Genomic DNA, 23654 nt, shown 5'->3' on the forward strand with positions numbered 1-23654 from the left:
AAAGTTTATTCAAAGTCTCCCTGTTCCAGCAATGGCGGCTCCCATGTCCTGGAGGAGGCTGGTGTACTCTGTGTACTCGCCGGCCATTGCCGGGGTTTTCACCCGAATATCAGATCGACTATTCCGTGCACGGGACAGAAGACGAGGGTAAGATGTACGGTTCATCTATAAAGACGTAGACAGACTTATAAAACTGTCTTTATGTGTCGCTTCAATGTCACTTTTCCTCAGTCTGCATCATTCTGTCGTGTCAAGAGTTAAAGATGCTAACGTTGTTGCTGCTCCGACACTTGTGTTTTTAAGCTCCTGTGTGACTCCAATCACACAAAATGCCAGTATTTGACATTTTTACATTTGTCTTTCTCTCAACAATGTAGCTTATTTGAGGCCAAACGAACGCGTTTACTGTTAGCTAGCGTGACGTTTAGCAGCAGTGTAGTAAACAGTAGCTAACTTTCAGGGACAGCAGAGGTTTTCATAGCTGGAGGAGTGGACATGATGTTGTTGTTATGTAACATTAGCTCTTATTTTACCACAGCAGGCAAGAATGGAACTAATGACATTAATGGCGACTTTTTAAATATTTCTTCTCTTGTTTTTTTCTTTCTTGATTTCTTTCATGATTTTTGATAGCTAACACACACATTTACATATGCTGACAGGAAAGAATAAAACCCATCCCCTAAAGCTTGCAAGTGCTTTAGTGTGACAGAAAAGAAGAATACACCCTAACAACATTCAAACCATGTGCCTAGTGTTGTGCAGTTAGCCCCTCTGTCACCAAAACAGCTCTGATCTGTTGTGCCAAAACTCTTGAAGATGTCGTCTTTAATTTGGCACCAAAGTGTCAGCAGAATATTCTTTGAAACCTCTAAATTGCATGGTGAGGCCTCCATGGATTGGGCTCTAATAGTGAATCCTGGTGGCATCCATTTTCACCAGATAAATGACAAGGCCACCTTCTTTCATTGCTCAGTGGTGCAGTTCTGATGGTTACATGCCCATTGTAGGTGCTTTCAGTAGTTGGCAGGGGTCAGCAAGGGCATTCAGATTAGTCTGTAGCTACACAGCCCCACATGCAGCAAATTACGATGCACAGCTGCAGCTTTTCTACAATTTGTCCTTTCCTCCCACTGTGCATCAGTCAGCCTTGGGCACCGGTGACCCACCAGAACTACCATTTTGGAGATGCTCTGACCCATTTGTCTATCCATCACAATTTGGCCCTTGCTTTAAAGAACAAATAAATCTAATCAGCAAACAGATAATTTATAACACAAAATAACTGCGTCCTGACCATGTTGCTGCTAATTTTATCCACCTCTCTCATATAAACATTCTCTTAGCCTGATAGCACATCAGTCAGATGTAAACCAGCATTGTGAGATCAGATATCCAGGACAGCTAAAGGCTCTGTGAAGCCAGATTAAGTAGAACTTGTTTTGTGGCGCAGGCCTAGGACTCCGGAAACTGAAGCATGCGTTATTCTTTTTACCGTTTACACCTGTGCTTGTCCTGCTGTGATGGGTCAAAATAATGTTTGTAGGACACAGGCTTCTTTAAACAAAAGACACTTGTTATCTTAAGCTTGTTGTTAATTTTGGATCCCGCTGACATCTAGACACCATGTCAAATTAGTGTGAAGTTCAGTTCCTGAGTCATGTCCCTTTTTCTGAAAAGGAAACAAATTTGAGGCAAAGTGACTGTTTGGAGATGGAAATGATAACTTGTTATCCACATATTTTTGTTATCTTTCTTGTGCTGTAACAGTCTTGCATAATTTCCTCTGGAATTTAAACAGTTTTTTGTATGAGTCATGAACGGTACAAGGAAAAGTTTCAGCTTGTTTCAAAGGAAAATCAGGAATACTGCAACATACACTGATATTTTGGATAATTGTTTCCTATTTTGGCAACAGTTTGGGTGGGGACCTTTTATGCATGTTTTAACAAGTCAGTGCAGCTATGTTCATCGGATCAATAAATATGTATTTGCTCTTTTGGTGTGTAAAATCATAACCGTAATCTCAGCACATCCAGAACTAGAACATCGACTATGAGTCAATCCCTGCAATCCTGTGCAAAGACAGAAATGCCTAAATTAATGCAAATTAAATTAAAATAATTGACGCCCTTAAGCACAAGTGACCAAAGCTAATCTGTGATATTTTTGTGAATTTATTATAAAAATTGAAGAAGAAATATTTATAATTTAAAATATTGTATTTGATCAAATTTTACCAAATATTAATTCCTTAGTATAGATGGTCAGAACTCTTTTCAGACTTTTATGGTTGAATAATACATTCTGATGACACTCTGGAGTCGATACTCATTAAGATTTGTCCAGTTAAATCAGCTTGCAACCCCTTTTCATTTGTTATAAATTTGACTGTGCCTCAAATTTAAAGTTGCACTGTGATGGTAGGAAGCATTTTTCAGCATCCCATGTCGGCTGGTTTCTAAGGGTTCAGGTCATGGCACTCTTAAACACTTGGAAACAGAATCATGCACCAAAACATCAAAACATCAATCTATTTAGATCTGTTCACAGAGAGATGGAAAAACCACAACACAGATACAGAATTTGCTAAATAAAGAACACAAGTCTCTTTTTATCAAAATAGTCTGTCTAGTAGTTGTCTCAGAGCTTTTGGACGTGAAAGTGTTTTTTTTTGGTACATAGCAGATAAAATGTTCATTTATATTTAGGCCTAAAAATAGATATGAACAGGAATCCTAAATATTTATATTATAGTAGTATATAGTTTTATATATGTTTGTGTCTCTAGATCCTGAAAGCGCCTGACCATTTCAACCTGACAGATTTCTGATGTGGACCTCACCCAGTCTGTTTTTAGGTATACTATCACCAGGTTATTGTGTGCGTATATAGAGGAACATTAAAAACCAGCTTTGCCAGTTTGCCGAATGAATATAGATCAGTTGAAAAGAATTAGGAAGTAAATCCTTTAAGGATCCAAAGTGATTGTGCAGGTTCCCAGCAGGGGAATTTTGAATTATGAGGAAGACTGAGCTTTTTTGTCCTATCACATGCTTCACATCAGCAGGGATGTGGTACAGTCACATACCAGAGTAAACAGCATTTCTATTCATTGCAGTTACCAACTAAAGCCTTGCATAATGAACTTATCCTCTAACCTCATTAGATATAAGGAAGTTAACTTCATACCGGTTACACTCATCAAATTGCAGTGTTCTTTGCAATGTAAGACTGACTTGAAAGTCCAGAGACAATATTCCAGTATGTTACTACTTAATTTGCTTTATGGAGGCTTTTACTGTATTTAACTGTAGGCTGGGGTAATAGTTCATATTATAAAGCTTGCCTCAGTTCTCAGATGAAAAGTAAAAACAGTTGTCGCATCATTTCAAAGCTCTTTACGACCTGTCACACTCTATTATCTTTTACCACTTACAGAAAATTGCAAAATCTTTGGGTCAGCTGATGACCATCACATTACATAACCTTATCACCAACCCACAGTGAGATAAGATTTGTAATTCGCTCCGCTATAAAACACAAAGATGGACAGAAGGAAGTTCTTTCGTGCGTTTTACATCTGTGTGGAAGGTGTTATTGTGATAGGTATCAAATCACAAATAAGAGGGAAATCCCTTCTCTGTGTTTTCTGCAGAAGAAGTTGTCACAATTGGAGAGGCCATTGAATGTGTTTGTGTGTGTTCTGGATGATTTTAAGTCAATAAAAGACTGCAGTAGAATGATTTCTGACAATCAGCCTGAAGGTCACAGTCATGTGTGAGGTTAACGCTCCACCCTGTCTTTATTTAATGTGGCTGCATCATCAGGCCAGACTTTGACTGTGAGGCACAGACAAAAAGAAAGAGGGCTGTGGTGTGTGGGTAAAATTTAGGACACTGACAAAGAGAAAGCAGTTCCCAGTCATGTTGCAGATTTGACTATGGACATTTGTTAAATAGATACAGGAAATCCTTCATAGGAAGCTACATTTTATTTTTTTGCATTGCGAAATTACTAAAACAAGGGTTTAGTTTTCAGAATAGTTGCATAATTAATTCTGTTGGTGAGCTTATCAGTTAATTTACATCATTTCATCACAGTTCCATGTAAAACTGGGTGTACTAAAGCTATCTGGATCCCAGTCTCTAAGTGAGTCCTCTCAACATGTTTTTACTGTGGTCTATGGGGCTGCAGTGGTTTTTTATTCATTTATTTTAGTGACAGCCCAGTATCTAACTACATTAACACATCCATGCATGGATCTTTTGTGAGTGTTATTGACGTTCTAAACTGAATTTGCACATGAAGAACAACAATGGAGTTTATACAACAAGAAAATTGTACAACTTCCTTAAAAACTGCATCGTTTTGAAACGTTTCTTCCAGTTTGGCTCAGAAAGAAGTGTCTCGATAAATATTCAGCCAATCTGAAATTACGTTGTTCTGCCACTTGTTTGTGTTTTCTGTCACTTATGCAAGTGGCCCAGATATAATATTAAAGAATCTGATTTTATTTGTTCACGCTTCCGTAACAAATGATATGCGAGCCACTTGGAAGAAAAACAATTGGATTTAGGCCACTTTGGGTTCTAGCTAGGTGTGTTGCTCCGGTGTTTCCCACAGTTTGACAGTTGTAACCTCAGTACAATGGTGACTTCATGTGCTGGTGGGAACTTCTGACGTGTGACACTTGAGAGTCTGCTGCCGGCTGTAAGATATCTATCAAACTTTTGTTTCCCAGTGATACACAGCACAACTGACCCTTTGAGTCTGACACAGTCTCCCCAGGCGAATTAGAAACTAGACACATCACTGTGGATGTGTCTAGTTTTCCACTGTAACTGATTATTCCAGCTGACTTGCAGATATATCCACACTTTGGATTTCAACCAAGGAACCAAATAAGGTGATCAGCACATCTCACCTCTTTGAGAGGCAACACATCTATTTGATCTAGTAGATTTTATATAAGGTGAAGAAGATGTGTATTAAATGTTAAAGGTAGGAAAGTACAATATATTGATTGCAATATAGTAGATTTGGTGTTGATTAGCTGATTTTGTTGACTGATTATCATTTTGTGATCTGCCTAAATGTGGGCTGTCAGCATTAATTAAAGTCGTGTGGCCATTTTAATGCAAACTATGGAGCCTCAATTTCAGGCTCAGAGGTTATTGGACAAGTAGCTGCTGCGCTGTCTCATGACTGGGTGTGTACTATTTCCTGATTAGTTAATTTACAAGTAAGCTGAATAAAATGTTAACGTTTATTTTAAGTGTGGTGTTTGCATTTGGAATCCATTAATAACTGTTGAGTCGTCATTAGGCAGAAACAAAAAGAAAACAAATCCCTCAGAGATTTTGTAAAAACATTAGATGTTGGCAAGTCAACTGTTTGGTAAAAATAAGGCATGCACTGGTGAGGTAGGAACAACAGACCCTGGAAAACAATTCATGATTTATGACAAAAGAATTTGTTCTCTGATGAAGGTAAACTTTACAGTTTACAATTTTATCCGCTCAGATCCAGCCACGTACTTCAAAACCCATTTATAAGTGCTTTGCAGTGCAGATGGGCAGAAAACTGTGGAAGCAACCCAAGTTTTTTACTAAGGCAAAACAGAATATTTACTGTAATGGCCGAGTCACTGACCGGACCTAAAGACAAAATGAGCATGTATTTGACTTCTTGAAGGCAAAACAAGCAGGAAGTGAAGACAGCTGCAGTAAAGCTCTGGCAGACCATCACCCCTGTTGTAATGTGTCTATAAATTAAATATGACAGTCTAAGAAGATGATTGTTTGATTTCATTTTAACTTGGAGCATGATTATACCCAGTTACACCACCACTAGTACTTGTTAATTAATCTAAAATCTTGTGCTGCTGTTTCCATGTTTCCTCCAGCTCCTCCGTGTTGCTGCTGGCTCCCCTGCTGGCTGAAGCGGACCCAGCCCCCCGACCTGTGTCCAAGCCCACAGGTTCAGCCGGAGCTCAGCGCACAGGCAGCTTCTACACTCACTTCAGATGGATCGCAGAGCACGTACCCGCATTCCGGGTGCCAGGCAGCCACATTCACATTCTGACCTCACCTGACCAGTTCTACCAGGCCATGAAGGTAAGTGTCACAATCACAATTACCTGTTCTACAATGAAGCGCACTCACAAAACAACCTAATCTAAAATAAAAATGCATCTGCAGTGTTGATTTTTCACACTTCCATGTTGTCATGCACCACTGCACATACACAGCAAGCAAGTCTGAGAAAGTGCTTGAGGTTGTTGAGGAAGTATTACTTTCCCAGCAGACTTTCATTGTTTACTCTGAAACATGTGAAAGAGAAGCACACTTACAGGAACTCTGCTCAGATCTGAAGTGACTTTATCTCCTTTAGATGTCTAGTTTCCAGCTTCTGTTTCATCTACCTGAGCAGAATAACATCCAGGAATTATTTTTTAGAGTTAAAACTATTTGCAAAGGAAATCATTTGACTTTATGAAGTCAAGTACTTTAAAATGTAATTATTGTCTCATTGTACTTTTTATCTGTCTATATCTACTCACGCCTGCTCGTTGGAATAGTTTTATCTAATTTGGAACAAAGTGAAGAAAGTAACAACATTTTTTAAAGACAGTTTATCTTATTAAAATGTTACATGTTGTAGTTCAGTGGGAGTGTTTCAGTAAAACATTTAGTTTCTGTTTTTAGGACACTTCCCCATAACTAAGAATGCTGGGCTGGTTTGGTATGAATGCCATTCTATTGTTGTATCTACTGATCAATTTTACACAGTCTTTCCTTCTCGTTAGTGCTAATTATAATCACCAGACCGCTGGCTCATGCAAGTGGATGACAATGGGCCAATGTAACATTTGAACCACCTTAAGAAGAATGAAAAGGAATGTTGTTGACTTGTTATGACACTTATTAAAACCACACAAAAAAACAGGATGAAACTGATTTTAAAAATGTAACATGAATTCACATTTTATTGCTTCCAAAAGAAAAACTAGATTTCCAGAGCTCATTTCGTAAAGGCTCAATTTGTCATGTATGAATCTAAACGCATAGCTGGGCCAAACTTTCTGCCTCTATGTGAGGTGAATGGGTGAGGTGTATCATTCGCTCATTTGTTTTTCTATTTAAAATGAAAAATCAAAAAAACAAAAAAAAATGCTTTTTTAAATTTTAGTTTTCAAAACCAAAAAGGAAAAAACGAATAACAAGCACTCATATTCCATTTTCGCTTTTTCATTGGAAATTAGTGACGTTGTGCCAAAAATGTAAAAAAAAAACTAATGGACAAATGATACACAGATTGTTTTGCTGCAACTATTAGATGTTTAATCTTTCAGCAGATCAACGCAGAATTTATTTTAATAATATGGGCATATATCAGTTAACTTTGTAGGAAAATGTGTGAAAATAACAGATTAATAATTATTGTATAGTTTTTTATTTCTACAAATCTTTATTCCCCCCTTTGTTCGACTCGGGAGGAGATGGAATTCCCTGTGGTTCAGCAGATGTCACTAAATCTGAACAACTACTAAATGGTGTTTTGGGTCTTGTGCCAGCTGTCTTTTTGTACCTGCCAGGAAATGTGTCGTCTTTATATGGTGTTGTTTAACATTTCTTGGTATTAGATATTTGTGACCACATTCACCCGCACACGTACACGCACATCATCCTTTGTTCTGCTTCTGTTTTTTGTTTTCCCTTCAGGCACGTATCAAGACTGCAAAGAGGCGAATTGTGATGGCCTCATTGTATCTGGGAACGGGTCAGCTGGAGCAAGAGCTGGTGAGAAAAGTTGTGTTTGAATGCATATGTGAGAAAAGGATCCTTGTTTTTTTTTGTTTGTTTGTTTTGTTTTGTTTTTTTAAACTCTGGAGATATGACTTCTGTAATTTCGGGCAGGTGAGAACAATGCCATTCAAACACAAGCACATACCAAACAACTGGTCACAGATGCCAGAAAATGTGAGTCATTCCTCTTCCAAGAGAACCACGATAGGGTTTGTTCGGAATGAAGTACACTCCACGCCAACTACAAGGAATGACCTCAAAATACAAGGGTTTATGGGTAGAAGTAGACCAGTGCTGGCGTGCGATAGTCTGCCGTTCTTCATGCATGGAAAGCCTAGCATAACAACATTAACCCAGAGTAAACCACAGTCTGGACTGACGCTTGTATTCAGCTGTTTTTCATGTTTTCCTCTAAATGGTTCGAGCAGCAGCAGAGAGGGTAAATTACAGAAAAAGGCAGAGACAAATCAAACACGCTGAATTGCAGTTAAAAGCTTTTGAATCAGCTGTAATTTCTGCCAAACGCTGTAACCTCACAGGATGATGGATTACTAGAAGTGTGAGTCAATGAGGACAGTGAGTTCGTGACTTTTATTTTTAAGACCAGGTTTGCTTATATTTGGACACAATGAACAGAACTCAGAGCAAAGATATGAGCACGGTGTGTGGCTTAGACCAACGAATGGAAACCACAGGTGTGCTTTCACCCTAAAGCCTGGATCCACTAGCACAATCTTGATCTCAGGCTCAACACAAAAGAGACTGGGCTAATACTGACAGTCTCACCTGTGGGGTGTATTTACTCAAGTGCAGGTGCAGGTGCTGGGAATGAAAAGTTCATGTTAATGTTTATATTCAACCCAGTCATTAAAAATTACTGATGCCAAATTCTCACACAGTAAATACACAAAGGCAGAACACAGGCCATAACCTTAATACATCACATAGAAAATCGTGTCATATGTTTATGTCATTTTATATAACCGCTCAAAGCTACAGTCGGCAATAAATGACCTTTCATGTTTTAATACATGATTCCAAACGACCTATTTAAATTAAAGATACTGTAAGTATTGTTTTTAATGACATATGTTGGTTTTGTGAAATAACAAGAACATTTGATGACTTAACGAGAAAGTTAAAGAATTAGTAACATCAAAGGATTTCATAAAAATGTCAGCACTTTATCAGTTTTGTCAGTTTGTCGTGCGTAGTCTTAGTTAAAATGTTTTTGCAGCTTTTTTGGAAATGTATGTGTGGGAAATGACAATTAAAATCAAATTACCTCACAGACTGGATCTGGCCCCATGTCATGCAGTTCCAGAGACTCATGGTCCAAACATTTAGGATCCAGTTTGAATCAGCAGCTAACACAAACATTTTTATCTGGATTTTGCTGGTAACAGTTTAGTCAAATATTACACTGTGTAATAACTAAATGCTGCGTCTCCGCTTTAAGAGATAAACAGTTTTTCCACAGAACTTCCACTTATTGTCAGATTTACTCCAGAGGAAACATCCAGAGCTGGAAGTGTCGGTGGTGCACATAATCCCCACAGAGTTCTCTACTGGAAAGAATAAATGTTTTACTGGCATGTAAACGGGCACTCTGGGGTGACGTGTAATGAATGCATTTGGGCGCCAGATGCACATTTTAGCTGAAGTAGAAAAGCATTGGTTTGATATCAGGAGGAGAACACATGCCAAGCTCGCCACAAATAAAGACTTTACACTTGCTACCAGTGGTGTCCTCTGAAGAGAAGCTATTTCCTCTTTGTGGACAGTAGTTATTCAGGCTTTTCCCACGCTCTGTAAACAGCCAATAAAAGGCTGTCAATGTTTGATAAAATATCTGCTATCAGTTAATGAATAATCATTAATTTAGTCATTGGACCATTCGCAAAGACACGGAAAGGTAGACATAGAAAGCACAAATGCAAATCTGTGTTGTGCTGCTGCTTTACCTAATAGCAGAACTGCACCATAGCTTTTATACAAAATACATATAAAAATAGTTTCTTTTTCATAGTAAACTAAACAGCAACAGCTGCTAAAATCTGACAATTTAGTGGATAAAATATACAAAAATGAGTTTGTGGGTTGTTGAACAGTGTCACAGAGTGGGATGTGAAATCGTGATTACAGACCATAGGAAACTTTTTGTCACTGGATGTTCCAAGTAAAATGTTCTTGACAGGTTTCCGCTTGAAGTGCTTTAGTTTGTGTATTGTCTCAATTAACTGCAGATTTAGAGGAAATTAGCAGATCTGCAACTGGGGACTGTACGTATTAATTATTTTCTAGGTGGTTTAACAGGCACATCACATGTTCCCAGAGGACAATGAAATGTTTTCACATGAGGTTTTTGGTCCAGAACATAAAGATATTCAATACCAAGAATGTAGATTCCTTCATTTGAGAGGTTGAAGACAATTTAGTGTTACAGTGTTTGTGAGTTTAATGACTGATGAATGATTAATCAATTATTAAAATGGTGACAATAAAACCTCAAGATCTTTAAGGTGAAGATGAATTGGTGATTGAAGTAGATCGAGATAAATCTTTCACCGGTTGAGTAAAGGACTACAGTAGTTGCTCTAACAAATTAGTTCTACTTAAGACCACTTTGTGAAATGGATGTTTGAGAGAATTTTCCACAATGCAGCAGTCGGTTCTGTGTTACAGGGGAACTCCAGTGATCACACATCAAAGTTTGTTTGTAGGTCTTCAGCAACACTACTGCAGATGTAAGATGTACCAAGCCTTTGGGGGTGTGGAGTTAAAAGGAGCCGTGTTTACCAGAGTATTATAACGTGCTCCTCATGTCTGTTTCTCCATAAATATTCAACAAATGTGAAATGTCCTCGCCTCTTTATTGGCCCCCGTCTGCCGATTGTTCTCGTCCATGTTTATTTTTTCGGGACTGCGAGGTGCCTGCACTGACTGGTGATGACAGACAAAATGTACACAGAACTGAGATGTTAATAAAACCACATGAATTCTGATCCGACCATTCTGACAGCGGTGGCAGAGCCAGACACTGGATATGAATCAGATCTAGGACCACATAGGAAAGTGGCCCAGATCTGATATGAAAAATCTGCCCAGCCTTCAGTGGAAAAAGTCTGATCTGAGGCACCTGGAGGCAAAAAAATGGAACTGAGCCACTTCTGCCATAAAACATAGCATATCTGAAACTCAAGTTGCATTGTGGGTATTGCACGCACCAGGTTTTGACAAGAAGAATAAAAGGAATAAGTCTGACTATGTTCTAAATGTGCTAAATTAGTGGAGTTAATTCATCCACTGCCTTTCTTTTTGTTCAGGTGGACTGTATGAAGGAAGCTCTTCAACGCTCCCAGGACTCCAGTAATGCACCTGATCTTAAAGTCTCCGTATTACTGGACTACACACGAGGATCACGAGGTTGCCAACATTTTCCAAGACATCCCTTTGTTGCTGATTTGCTCGGAGCACGGTGTTCAACGCCCTGAATGTTGTTTCTGTGCTTTTACATGCAGGACAGATTAACTCAAGGACCATGCTTCTGCCGTTGTTGCAGCACTTCTCCTCTCAGATGCGAGTTTCTTTGTACCACACTCCAGACTTGAGGGGGCTTCTGCGGCTGCTGGTCCCTCAACGCTTCAACGAGACCATCGGAGTCCAACACATCAAAGTCTATCTGTTTGACGACAGCATTATTATCAGTGGGTATGTTGATGCCTCAGTACAAGTCCTCACCTCTGTCTGTTTGGTCCACGATTTGTTCACAAAATGTTTTCTTTGTAAAAGTGCTGAAAAGTCACTGGGACATGTTGCAGAGAAAATGGAGAACAGCGTGCTTCAAACCCAACGGGCAACGGGCCGGTTTGTGTCAGCCGAGTGTGGTTTCCACTCCACTGCAGTTCAACCCACAAAATAGCACATGATGGTCACACTGACCTGAAGCGACGACTTGTAGCAAAAGTAAACAAAATGTCATGTGTACCAAACAATATGTACTTACATTACATACTGGCCTAAACTTTTCCAGTAGCTTTTCTGGCTGATTATTAAGATGCAACACATTTTTTGTGTGTTTTGAGTGTCTGACATATGGAGGGAAAAAATAGTCCTCATATTTCAAGCTTTTTTTTTTACTTAGTTATGAAATAAAATAATTAAAACATATTATAAATTCTACACAATAGCCCGTGAGTCTCTTAGAAGTGGTAAAAATGATTCTCTCCCTCAGTTTGCTGTTATTTGGAGTTCCTTAATTCTCGGCTGCCTGACAGATGATTCAGCCCATTGTTTGTTTCCATACTAAACACTTTAGGAGACACTTTCCACTCTTTTCCACCAGTAATATTTTCAGTAGATGGATCACATTTCATGACCTGTTTATGCAAAAAACCAGGAAATAACAAATAGCTCACTTAGTTAACTTTTTTTTTGCCACTGTATAAAACACACTAAAAACAGACTACACTAGTCCATCAACAGTAAGGCTACAAATCATACAAATACAGCTCCCAGTCTAGGAGCTCATGTTACTTGGGTAACATTAGGGTCCAGTGATACTTGAAAGAAAGCAGTTTATACATCAGAAAACAGACTCGTCAATAGTGTGTTGAATGGCCACATTCAACAGAGAGCAGGAGACTCAGTAGTGTTTTAAACAGGGAGATTGCTGTACGTTTACAGACTGCCTCCAGGAAGACATTTATAGTGTTGCGTGTATTGTTGATTTCGTTAAGTTCCAGAAATGACTGGACCCAGCCCACGCTAATCCAACGCAGGAAAGTTGTGGAGGAAGGAAGTTTCTAAAGGCTGTTCAATCATCCTACAAACGCAGGATACTGGCTTTTTTCACTTTTTCTAATCAAAACAAATATGAAAAAAGAAAAACAATATTAGACTATATTGATTGTATTTATGTGGCGTTTTATGACTGAATTTAAATGGAAAAACACTTGACAGCAAAATTCAAAAGGAGGAGTCGGCTACAACCCAACAGACGATGGTTTAACATGAATAATTGTGTCCTTAGCCTTTTGGCTATGAGCTAAATGGCCACAGGGTCACAGCTAGCATGTTACACTACTTATGCCCCATTGTGTGTTTTCAGGTTATCTAGGATCAGATAAATTTGCAAGACTGAAGGAAGTGTGATTACCTGTAAACACAGCAAAAAAAAAAAAAAAAACAAGTGCAAGAAAAACAGTCTGACCTTGATTGTTAATCTGAATAATAAGAGCTGAATGTGCTGGTATGATATGTTTATCTTGGTTTTATGTCTTATTCTTGTTTCTTGCTGGCTCGTGCCTTTTTTCCCCCAACTAGAGTTCAGTTTGTGTCGTCACTGTTTTTTTTTCTAACTTTCACTCAAAAGGTGGAACGATCAGGATATGGTTCGCTCTTTTCTGTTTCTTTTCCTCTTAATCGTTCTGTTTTTCCAGGGCCAACCTCAGTGACTCGTACTTCACCAACAGACAGGACCGCTACGTGTTGCTGGAGAATTGTCAGGAAGTTGCCAACTTCTTCTCCGACTTGGTGGAGGCTGTGGGAGATGTTTCCCTGCAGCTTCAGCCCGACGACTCAGTCACCATGCTGGAAGGCATGGTGCACCCCTACAAAGGTAAGCAACCAAACATGAGTGAGTGTGTGTGTGTGTGTGTGTGTGTGTGTGTGTGTGTGTACACAGACACGTGTTTACCCTCCAACATGTTTTGACACTATTTGACACTTCGTGCTCAGTTTCGGTGGTGTTGTCCTGGTTTTCAGCAAGAGGAGCCGATGGATTTCGCTAATGGAGCTTGAAAGCTTAGACAGGCAGATAGATGATGGTCAGAGGGACCGACTGTGTGTGTGTGTGAGTACAGTGAGAAAGATGGAGAGCGCCCTTGCGGTTGCCCATGCAGCCGGATGTGAAATTGTCAGGATTTTCTCCGCACACACACATACACTCGTACAGTGTGTCTGTAACAGGAGCACAGACTGGCAGGATGTTACTTTGAGGCATGAATGACATCATGTCTGCAGGATTGGACCACCAGCGTAACAAACACCAGGAATAGAGTTGTGATGTCACAGTGTTGCTGGAAGATGATATGCAGTGGCAACGGACACACGCGCGTGTGCACGCGTAGTTAATTCAGAAACACACACGCAGTTACTAGAAGCACACTGGTGAAATTCTAATGAAATCTAATTTGTAAGGATGACTGAGACTGATAATAACCAGCACCCTGAGGGTCAAAGCCCATAAAGAATTACTACATGCACAGTAGATGCACTCTCACAAGTACTATTCATGCTACAGGTGGGTGTGTGTGTACATGGACACATTTCCACACACGTGACCTGTGACCTGCAGTTTAAAGGGTTGTTTCATCCAAATTCAGCAGTGGTGTTATTGAGATATAAATGCAGTGCCAAAAAAGGAGCTATTTCCCCACAGATTCACCCACATGCACACACGCTTGTCGCCATTTTTCTGCCAACCCTCTTCACAAAGAAGCAGTACGAGCCGACACATCTGCTCAGAGTCAAGCACGCTGTGACCCAGAGATCAGTTCGACCCCGTCCCACTGCTGCGCACTAATCTTCGTCTGTGTGTATACTCATGGTTTGTGTCTCCATGGCAACCAGGCAATAGACAAGATTTCTCGGCAGTGGCGAGGGAGCGGATCATGGAGGTCGTGAATGCAGCCCACATGAGGCAGCTGCTGCTGAATCAGTCTGAGGACTCGGAGGACGAGGGAGTGAGTGAAGGGGAGGAGGACACCTGGGTGTTCCCTCTGGTCCAGATGAAACCTTTGGGGATCCAGGTGGACGAGCAGGTCACACAGGTGAGGCTCCACACCTGATTGGATGAGTCATTAACGTAAAACAAACGTTCTGCTGAATATTGCTGATACTGCTGAAGTTGACCTTTGCTTGTTTTCTTAATGAACAATAATGACTGTATCACTTAATGTAGGTTTTTAACATGTGACTAATGAAACAAACTACGACTATAAACAATTACAGTATGTGGCTAATAAACCATGGGTAAATGTTTAAACATTTATTCAGTGTTTATTAGTCACATGTTCTGGGAAAATGATGTAGGGCTTTTATTGATCTAACTTATGAGGCTGTAACGCTCTTATTATTATTTTATTAATAGCAGACATATAACTTTCATGATGTTGTGGTTTTGGCACATTTTAATTAAGAAAGGCAATTTGTTAAAGGAGTTTTCAACCAAATTTTTAAGTCCCCAAGCAACTAAAATGTATTTCCTTTTGCAAGAATCTGACTGTATTTTAGAGTTAACAAGCTTTTGTTGCATTAGTTACAAAATATTTTACAAGGAATGACTGATAGAGGCTGATTATGCACCAGAAAGTCCACATTGGTTATACTGAAAGTTTTTATCAACACTTTTTGTAACACATAATATCTGACTGACCAATTTAACATAATGAAAATAAACACCAATACATTCATAACAACGAATGGAGTTTGGCAGTAGACTAGATGTATCAAATTCCTGTTGCAGGTCTCTTACCAACTTAAATTTATTCAGTTTGCATTAGTAAATTGCCTGAATCTAATTTGATTAAACAAATAATACATATAACTAGAGGTTCAGTTGCACCAAACTTCCTTGAAAAACTCCTGCATTGCTCATAAAGTAATTAATACAAAAGAATGAGGCATAAGCAAACATGAGGAAGGATATTAATGTCCTGGTGTATTAACCAACTCATTTTATATTGTTATATATTATTATTAAGATTAATGTAACTAAGGATCCTAATATAGATCATTAGCTCTATTATGAATCCTATGTGTACAGAAGTAATAAAACACCACTAACCATCTGTTAGCTACAGTTAACACTGCAACAACTGGTTCTATTTTTTTTTTTTATTAATGTCAGGAATTAGAAACATGTCTGTAATTCCTCTTTCTTCACTTTCTGCTTCTCAATGAAACACCCAGCGCCTGCTGACAGACGCAGGCACGGACTCCACTGTATTTCTAACATCGGGTTACTTCAATCTGACCCGGGCGTACATGCGGCTGGTGCTCGGAGCCGGAGCAAGCTACCGCATCCTCACAGCCTCCCCCGAGGTCAATGGGTTCTTTGGAGCCAAGGGCGTTGCTGGTGCGATCCCTGCAGCTTACATCCACATCGCCAGACAGTTTTACAACCAGGTGTGCCAGCTGGGCCAGCAGAAGCGAGTACACCTGCATGAGTATCACAGACCACAGTGGACGTTCCACGCCAAAGGTGGGGCCGCTCACTAACTCACTGTTGAGCTCTTTACTTGATTACCTTTTTATGATTATTAATTTATTGTATGAAATATCAGAGAATACGCCCAATCACAATATCTCAGAGGCCAAGGTGGTGTCTCCAAAGTGCTTATTTCCTCTAATCACCAGTCTGAAACCCAAGCAATTTGCAGCAATATTAAACAGAGGAAGCAAAATAATTCCAGCACACACCAGGAATGTTACACTTGATTTATTATTTCTGTCATATATATAAATCTGCAAGTGAGCTTGCAAGTGAGTGTGTTGTGCATTGTGTTCAGGTTCTCTCATTATCAGCAAAAGATGTGAGTTTTTAAGGCTGCAGCTAATTCTCTTCCCTGTCACTTATATTAATGTTTCAGATTGTTTTGTAAATAACTGCTACATCAGAAAATAGTAAAAAAAAAAACACCTGTCTCACATTCCCGCAACCCGGTGAGATGTCTTCTTATCACTTGTTTTGTCTAAACTGTGATGTTCAGTTATTATAACGTAAAACACCAGATAAGCTGTATCTGTAAAACATAAAAAACATGCCATAACCTTTTAAAGCATCTCTTGACTGACAATAAATCAGTAATTAAAGGATTAAATACAGATCAAGTGAGAAAACATCAACTGTAAGTGCAGAACGCGCTACACAAACAGGATATAGAAACAATAGTTGCAGAAAATTGGTGAATTCTTACATTTGAGAAGCAGGAAACTGAGAACACTTTAATCTCATTTGGCAGTTGTTGAATGAAGCTTTCCCACAAAAAATGGAACATATGACACTTTATATTTTTAATTTTAGAGGTGTAGATTATGTTGTGATCAGATCGCATGAACACATACGAGCAGGTGGTGTTCATCAGCCAGGAATGAGCAATTCACGTCTTGGAGCACTCAGGACAAGAAAAAGATATTCAGAACAAGAATAGGAAAATGTTGCATGAGGGCCCATTGTTTCAAAACCTACTCCCACATCAACATGTCTTATGAAATAATACAATATAAGCACAGACTCGCCACCCAGACTAGTTTTGTTTGGCTTGGTGAAAGTAATAAATTTCATTACGCTCACTATTCTTCTCCCTGCTGTGCTGTTCTTCTTGTGGCTGCAGTGGTATGTAGCGTGAGAGAAGAGGACTTGTACAGTCATTCTGTCATAGCCTCAGGACAAGGATGTACACTCACTCACTCTCATACTTTGGGGTTTTGGATCGACACTGGGGATTTCTGCATGTGCTTCCTTTTAGTTGTGGTTTGGGCCGACAGAAATCCCTGCTGGATGCAGCTCTCTGAAGCATTACCTCCTCACTGACTTGCTCCACTTTTCCTCTCCTACAGGTCTGTGGTATTACCTCCAGGGGCAGGATCGGCCTTGCCTCACTCTAATTGGCTCCCCTAATTTCGGTTACCGCTCAGTTCACCGTGACCTGGAGGCCCAAATTGCCATAGTAACGGAGAACGAGGAGCTGCAGTGCCAACTACAGGAGGTATGCCCTTTTTTTGTTTTTTCCTGTAAATGATGATGAATGACTGAGTAACTCTCTACTGAATACACACCTGTGTGTAAACTCTGCCCCTCAGGAGCAGGAGATGTTGTACCAGCGCTCCACTGAGGTGTCCAGGTCCACGTTTGAGCGGCCGGACCGCCACGTCAAGCTGTGGGTGAAACTAGTCACCCCCTTCATCAAGAATTTCTTCTGAGAAGGTGCAAACACACGAGCAATAACATGAACATGAAATTAACTGAAATCTGTTTATTTTGCTAAAGCAGAACTGATTTGTTACAGCTTCTTATTTTGGTTTTAGGAGAAAATTGTGCAAGAAACTATTTTTTAAAGCTGCACTTACAAATTGCTCAGTTGATACGTAATAATGTGAAAGGAGTCATGACAAACCCCATGAAAACCTTAGCTCAAATCAGCAGTTCATCTTAGCACAATGAAGCATTTAAACATACAGTTTAGTTTGCTTCTTGCAGCCACTGTTATGGTTAATTCTCACCAAAGCGCTTGAAAAACCCACCTATACAACAAGTAGCTGATGAAGACGGTGGAACCTTTAGGTGCTATACAGATAAATATGTCCCTCTGGAGTTAGTGGAGAGCAAAACTGAGTTAAAAAGAGAGTCAATAATTGATTTACAATTATCAGGTGGACAGAAAAACAATCTGACAGAGGTCTAAATAAGCTACTGTGATGTGATGTCATTGTTGTCTGCAGCCTGTTCCTGCTTCTCCTAAACGAGTCTGTTATGTAAAATGTTTAACTGTGCTTGTTTGACGGGGCAAAGTGCTTTTGGCAACAGAAGTTGTTTTAATGTTCAACAGGTGTTTATTTATGGTACCGTTATGGTAATCTATTTTGTAAGCTTTGGTAACGTGTAGTTGAACAATGGCCTAGGTTCAAACAGGCAGTGAATTTTAACTTTATTACTGGCAACTGGCAACCTGATCAACCAAAATACAACTTTTACATAATAATTGTACAAGGCCTGTGGGGAGGTAATGCACCAAAAAATAATCAAACTGCTTTGAACAGTCTGAGAAATGTTATAAAGCTACTGCTAAGGCCCTAAGACTTCACAGATCCACAGTAAGATACTAAATGCCTCTGCAACAATAGTTAACATTCACCAAATTGGTCCACGAGCACAGGACTCAGTCAGAAGCTACAAAAAAATCAAGGAAAACATCCAAGGAACTGCAGGCGTCTCTCTCCTCAATAAAGGTCACTTATTACGTCTCCACTATCTGACACTGAAGAGTGGCAAGGAGACTGATGCCGACCCAGAAGAACATTAAGATGTATGAATCCACATGTAGATGATCCTCAAACATTTTTGGAGAATGTTCTATGGACTGATGAGTCAGAAGCTGAACTGTTTGGAAGACAGGAGTCCTGTTACATCTTAAGTAAATCAAACAAATTCCACAAAAATAAGGAGAACATCAAGTCATCAGTGTGTTGTGGAGTGGCCCGGTCAAAGTCAGGAGCCTAACTGTTAAGTTCAGGGTGAGATACTTTTTCATGTTATCGTTTAAAATGATTTTCCGTTTGCTGAAGTTGCTTTTGTTTTATGTTAGATTTTATGATGCATGTGGGAGCCCACAGACATCACCACATGCTGGGTTTCTTCGCTGGTGATGTTCCACCAGGTCTTTACTGCAGCTACTCAGTTTTTCCCTTCAGCAAGTGAAATGCAGCTCACCTGGAATCGCCTCAGGTGACTGTAGGCATTTTCTTTGTTTAAGAATACACCTAATAGTTGACCGCATCTGATGTTTCTGATTTCTTTTTGATGACTGTGGTTAGAGTTTTCAGCCTGAGGATGGCTCGCCTCATTGGCAAACAGTGAGATGTGACAGTTAACAATAATGCAAATACCACACCTGAAATCAGCTCCAGATCTTTTGTCTCCTCACTTGTAGACACCCGAACAGATGAACTGAACTGATGCTGCAAATATTTGTTTTAAAACCAGGAGTATATGAATTGAAATGATTTTAATTCCTACACGGTTCATTTAATATTTCTGATAAAACCTTAAATTAAAACTGACAGCCTCTTCCTTAGACACATGTTGATTGCTTCATTTTAAATTTGGTGTGTACAGTACAGAGCCGCTGGTATGAAAGTAGTTTAAAGGCGATTGAAGTAAGACTATGTTTAGGGGGATCTTAAAGTTTACTTTCTTGTTAATGGGAGTTTTACATGTCTACAACTTGTCAGCATTTCTGCCAAGTAGACAAAATACAGGCCTGAACATACTAGACAGAAACACACATACACAGTAAAACAGGCTGTGGCTTCTTAGAAATGTCTACAGTCATTGTGGCGAGTCCAAAATCGCAGGTCCTGTCGTAGTCTTCCCAGCAGCCTAAATCACCAAAGCGAGAGCAGGGACAGTGTGTCGGCTGATTCACTCCTATCAAGAAGTGAGTCAGTGTGGTGATGATTATAGTGATGATTTGTCAGTGTGGTCTGAGTTACTCTGAGTCCTGTCAGGACTTGTTGAGCTGAAGTCAAATGGGTTCAACGACCCTCGAGACTCAAGAGGCTACTTCTGCTATCTGGAAACCTTCACAGAGAAGAGAGATGACTTTTTCTTGTGTCTGTTTTGTGAAAATAAAAGATATTTTAAGTAGAATTTGCTGCAGGGATACAGTAAAAGATAATAACTCACTCGGAAAGGAAGTCATTTCATAATATCAAGTACTAGCCAACAGGAAACCTGTGAAGATCACAGCTGAAGATTGAGGAAAAGCCACTCAGCAGTTTTTGTTAATTTCTCAGAACAGGAGGTGTCACAGGCTGGATAATGACGGTAAATGGGTGGTGTCTTATCTCTACCTGGATAGAGTCATGAAAAAAACAAAAAACTTGAGTGATCTGAGGCCAGGAGGAAACAGCCTCAAGTAGATCATGTTTCAGTGATTGTGTGCTATTCACAATAATGCACGCAGCAGTGATGAAAATGCCTCCTAAACAATGATCTTGCTGGAGCAGTTTTAGGCCTATTGTCACAAAATAACGAAGACTTGTGGGAATCCTCGTTTTACGAACCCAATGACGCAAACACACTGGCATTGGCATGCGAGACATTTCAGTGACCTCAGGGTAAAAGACGAAAATACTACAAAAATATGTGGTGTCAAGAATACAAAGACTATGAGCTTTGAAATATGATCATATTTGTTATATGATTTGTCACTTTCTCCCTAGATCTCTTTTCTTTTTTCATTCTTGACACAACTGTCACATTTCACCCTAGGAGACAATGGAGCTGTGCACTGTAGTTTCAGTATAGTGCTTCACAGCAGTCAGTGTCGGCTATGACATAGAGGTCTGTGCAGCTCTCCAAGGTCATGGCTCCTCAGATCATCACTGACCCACCACCATCCTGGTCATGCGCAGTGATGTTGGAGGCAGGAGAACATTCACCACCAGTCTCCTGCTGTCGCCTCCATGCTAATGAGTCTGTGCTGGGAGATTAAACATCTTGAAACTACATGTATGAATATGCTATCTTGGAGTAACTGGACTATAAGTGCAACCTGATTGGGCTGCAGGTACTCCCTCATGCAGTAGTGACACTAGCAAAACACAACCTTCCTGACTGATTCTTATCAAGAATCAGTCAGGAAGGATAAGGAGAGAACATTTGTTTGTGGCCGCCACATGCAAAACCATTCTCTGTTCAGAGGTCGTCTTGCTTTTGCCAGTTTTCACTTTAATTTGATGATGATTTATAATCAGTTGTGCGTCATAAATAGGCAGATTCTGACTATCATCTGTGATGATTTAATATTTCAACCCTTAACATTAATTAAATGTATATAATTAATAAAAACTATTGAAATGCAGAAGAACATTGCACAGCAACACGTTCCTCTATTAGAATACACATCGACATGTTTACTTTGTGTCAGTTGAGCACAGTTTGCCAATTTAGTATCTTCTCTTCCACATATGCTCGTACTAAGGATACGACCCTTCCCTGTTCTATTCCTGTTCAAATAAACTCTGTATCTACCAGAAATCTATCTTTGTCTAGTTCTGATAGATTACCGTAAATTATTCTGCCGAGTGGCTGCAGCAGTAAACACTCACTGGTGCACCAAATTTGTATTATTCTGCTGTAGGAAATAACTCTTAAGAAATGCAGTTTTTATTCCGGTATCCTGTTAGAGGAACTTTTGCTAAAAACTACAGCACCCACCTGCTGCTTTATTAAAAAATTAAATTAACTACCTAAACATTTGTGACCTACTTTTTGCATCTGCACTAGGAACAAATTATTTGGCCTTAAGAATAATGCCAGGGTTTACTTCAAGGCAATATTTCTGAATGTTCACGGTCTGTTACACACACCGTCAAATACACACCTACGCCTACGACAGTCAAAATAAACAAAATCTATTTATAAACAAATTCATTATTTTACTATTTTGAAGCTAGAGTTTAAGAATTTAAGAAACTGCAGTGTATATATATACTGTGTACTGTACATTACTGTGGTTTCTTATGCTCCTGCTCTTTTTGTTTTCCTTTTTTACCTTCTTTGTCATCACAGTAACACTCATAAGGAAATAACAACCTGCTCTCTTTTATTTTTTCTGACGGAGGATAAACAAACACAGCCCTCTAACAATAACTGTGCTAGTTAAACGATAAAAAGATTCCTTATCAGCAGCACAGTCTGTCTATTGTTAGAAAGTAGTGAACACAGGTTGGAACCCCTCCAAACTATTTTTAACATTGAGCAGTTTGCTGTGAGGGTTAAAATGCAGCATCGCTTACAGTCAGATCCTCACAACCACAGACTGATGTGGTTGTGAGGATCTGACTGCCCTCTTGTGGTGAATCTGTGATTTCCCACTGTGGTTTAACACCATGAACTAACCTCAGCGTGTGACTGTTGTGCAGTAGTTTATAGTTTTTAGTTTAGTAAATTTGGTGTTTTTGAGTCTTTTGGGTTCTCAGAACTTGTGATAAACAATTTTTCTTTTATTTTCCTGATTTAGATAAAACAATGGCTGGTGAAATTAATGAGTTGCAGGTTATGTCTGGGAGTAATTAAAAATATGAATTAATGTAAACTTGTTTTGTTTAATTTAATTGAAAAAATATGAACTTTTTTCCCCAGTATTCCGCCTGTGAGTCGTTTCTTGTATCTTGTGACCTGTTGGAAATGACTGCTCTCACAAATTAATTCATAAAATAAGAAGAATAAGAATATAAAATAAGCTGAGTAAACTATATACAATACTATATGAATATATATATAAAATAATCTTCCTATTCAGCAATGGTGCAGCCTGTGGGATTCCAACAACTATCCTCATCTGGTAGCTCTATCCTCAGTATAGATCCATAATCTCCCCGCTCACCTGTCGTCCTGGCTCCCCCTTGCTGTAGCATTTCCCTAAGGGATGTTGTTCTAACTGGGACTCAAACCCACGCCCTACCGTACCAAAGTCAGTGGCACTAACCACTGAGCTATCCAGCTGTCTATATCATTTAGCTTCCTATCTATCTATAAAATTTCCCACTCGCCCCTTCCTTGGAGCAGTCTTATTACTACGAGTTCTACTAGCTGTTCCTAGGACTTCACTCTTTTGGACAGAGATCTCAGATGTTGTTTCTGGGATCTGCTGGAGCCACTCTCCCAGTTTGGGAGTTACAGCCCCCAGTGTTCCTATCACCACCGGTACCACTTGTGCCTTCACCTTCCACATCGTTTACATCTCTTCTTTCAGCCCTTGGTACTTCTCCATCTTCTCGTGCTCCTTCTTCCTGATGTGTCTATCACTTGGGATTGCTACATCTGTCACTACAGCCTTGTTCTCCTGTTTGTCTGCTACAACTATGTCGGGTTGGTCGGCCATTACCAGTTTGTCAGTCTGTGTCTGGAAGTCCCACAGGATCTTAGCTCTGTCATTCTCAATAAATATATATATATAAACTAAACTTTAGGTCAAACTAAATTATTGATTAGTAACATAACTCTTAATTACAGTACAGCCCTTAATGCCACTCAGGGTTTATGAAAGACAG

At 39.5% G+C, this 23654-nt stretch overlaps 1 protein-coding gene across 2 annotated transcripts in view; it reads left to right on the top strand.

Annotated features, from left to right (window-relative positions):
* The window catches only part of LOC113156045 (CDP-diacylglycerol--glycerol-3-phosphate 3-phosphatidyltransferase, mitochondrial), a 24736-nt gene continuing 1082 nt past the window's right edge, over nucleotides 1-23654 (top strand). Inside the window, exons 1-11 of one of the 2 annotated variants that reach the window (XM_026350862.1) lie at nucleotides 1-147; nucleotides 5909-6119; nucleotides 7728-7805; nucleotides 11138-11237; nucleotides 11333-11522; nucleotides 13253-13431; nucleotides 14445-14644; nucleotides 15786-16077; nucleotides 17436-17584; nucleotides 17679-17802; nucleotides 20869-22187. In XM_026350862.1, the coding sequence (XP_026206647.1) occupies nucleotides 32-147; nucleotides 5909-6119; nucleotides 7728-7805; nucleotides 11138-11237; nucleotides 11333-11522; nucleotides 13253-13431; nucleotides 14445-14644; nucleotides 15786-16077; nucleotides 17436-17584; nucleotides 17679-17798 (1635 nt within the window). In that variant the 5' untranslated portion in view covers nucleotides 1-31 and the 3' untranslated portion in view covers nucleotides 17799-17802; nucleotides 20869-22187. Of the gene's footprint in view, nucleotides 148-5908; nucleotides 6120-7727; nucleotides 7806-11137; nucleotides 11238-11332; nucleotides 11523-13252; nucleotides 13432-14444; nucleotides 14645-15785; nucleotides 16078-17435; nucleotides 17585-17678; nucleotides 17803-20868; nucleotides 22188-23654 lie in introns of those variants that run through there. The other variant, XM_026350861.1, reaches the window with a different exon arrangement.

This window comes from Anabas testudineus, chromosome 19, assembly GCF_900324465.2.
Source record: "Anabas testudineus chromosome 19, fAnaTes1.2, whole genome shotgun sequence".
Taxonomy (NCBI): Eukaryota; Metazoa; Chordata; class Actinopteri; order Anabantiformes; family Anabantidae; genus Anabas; species Anabas testudineus.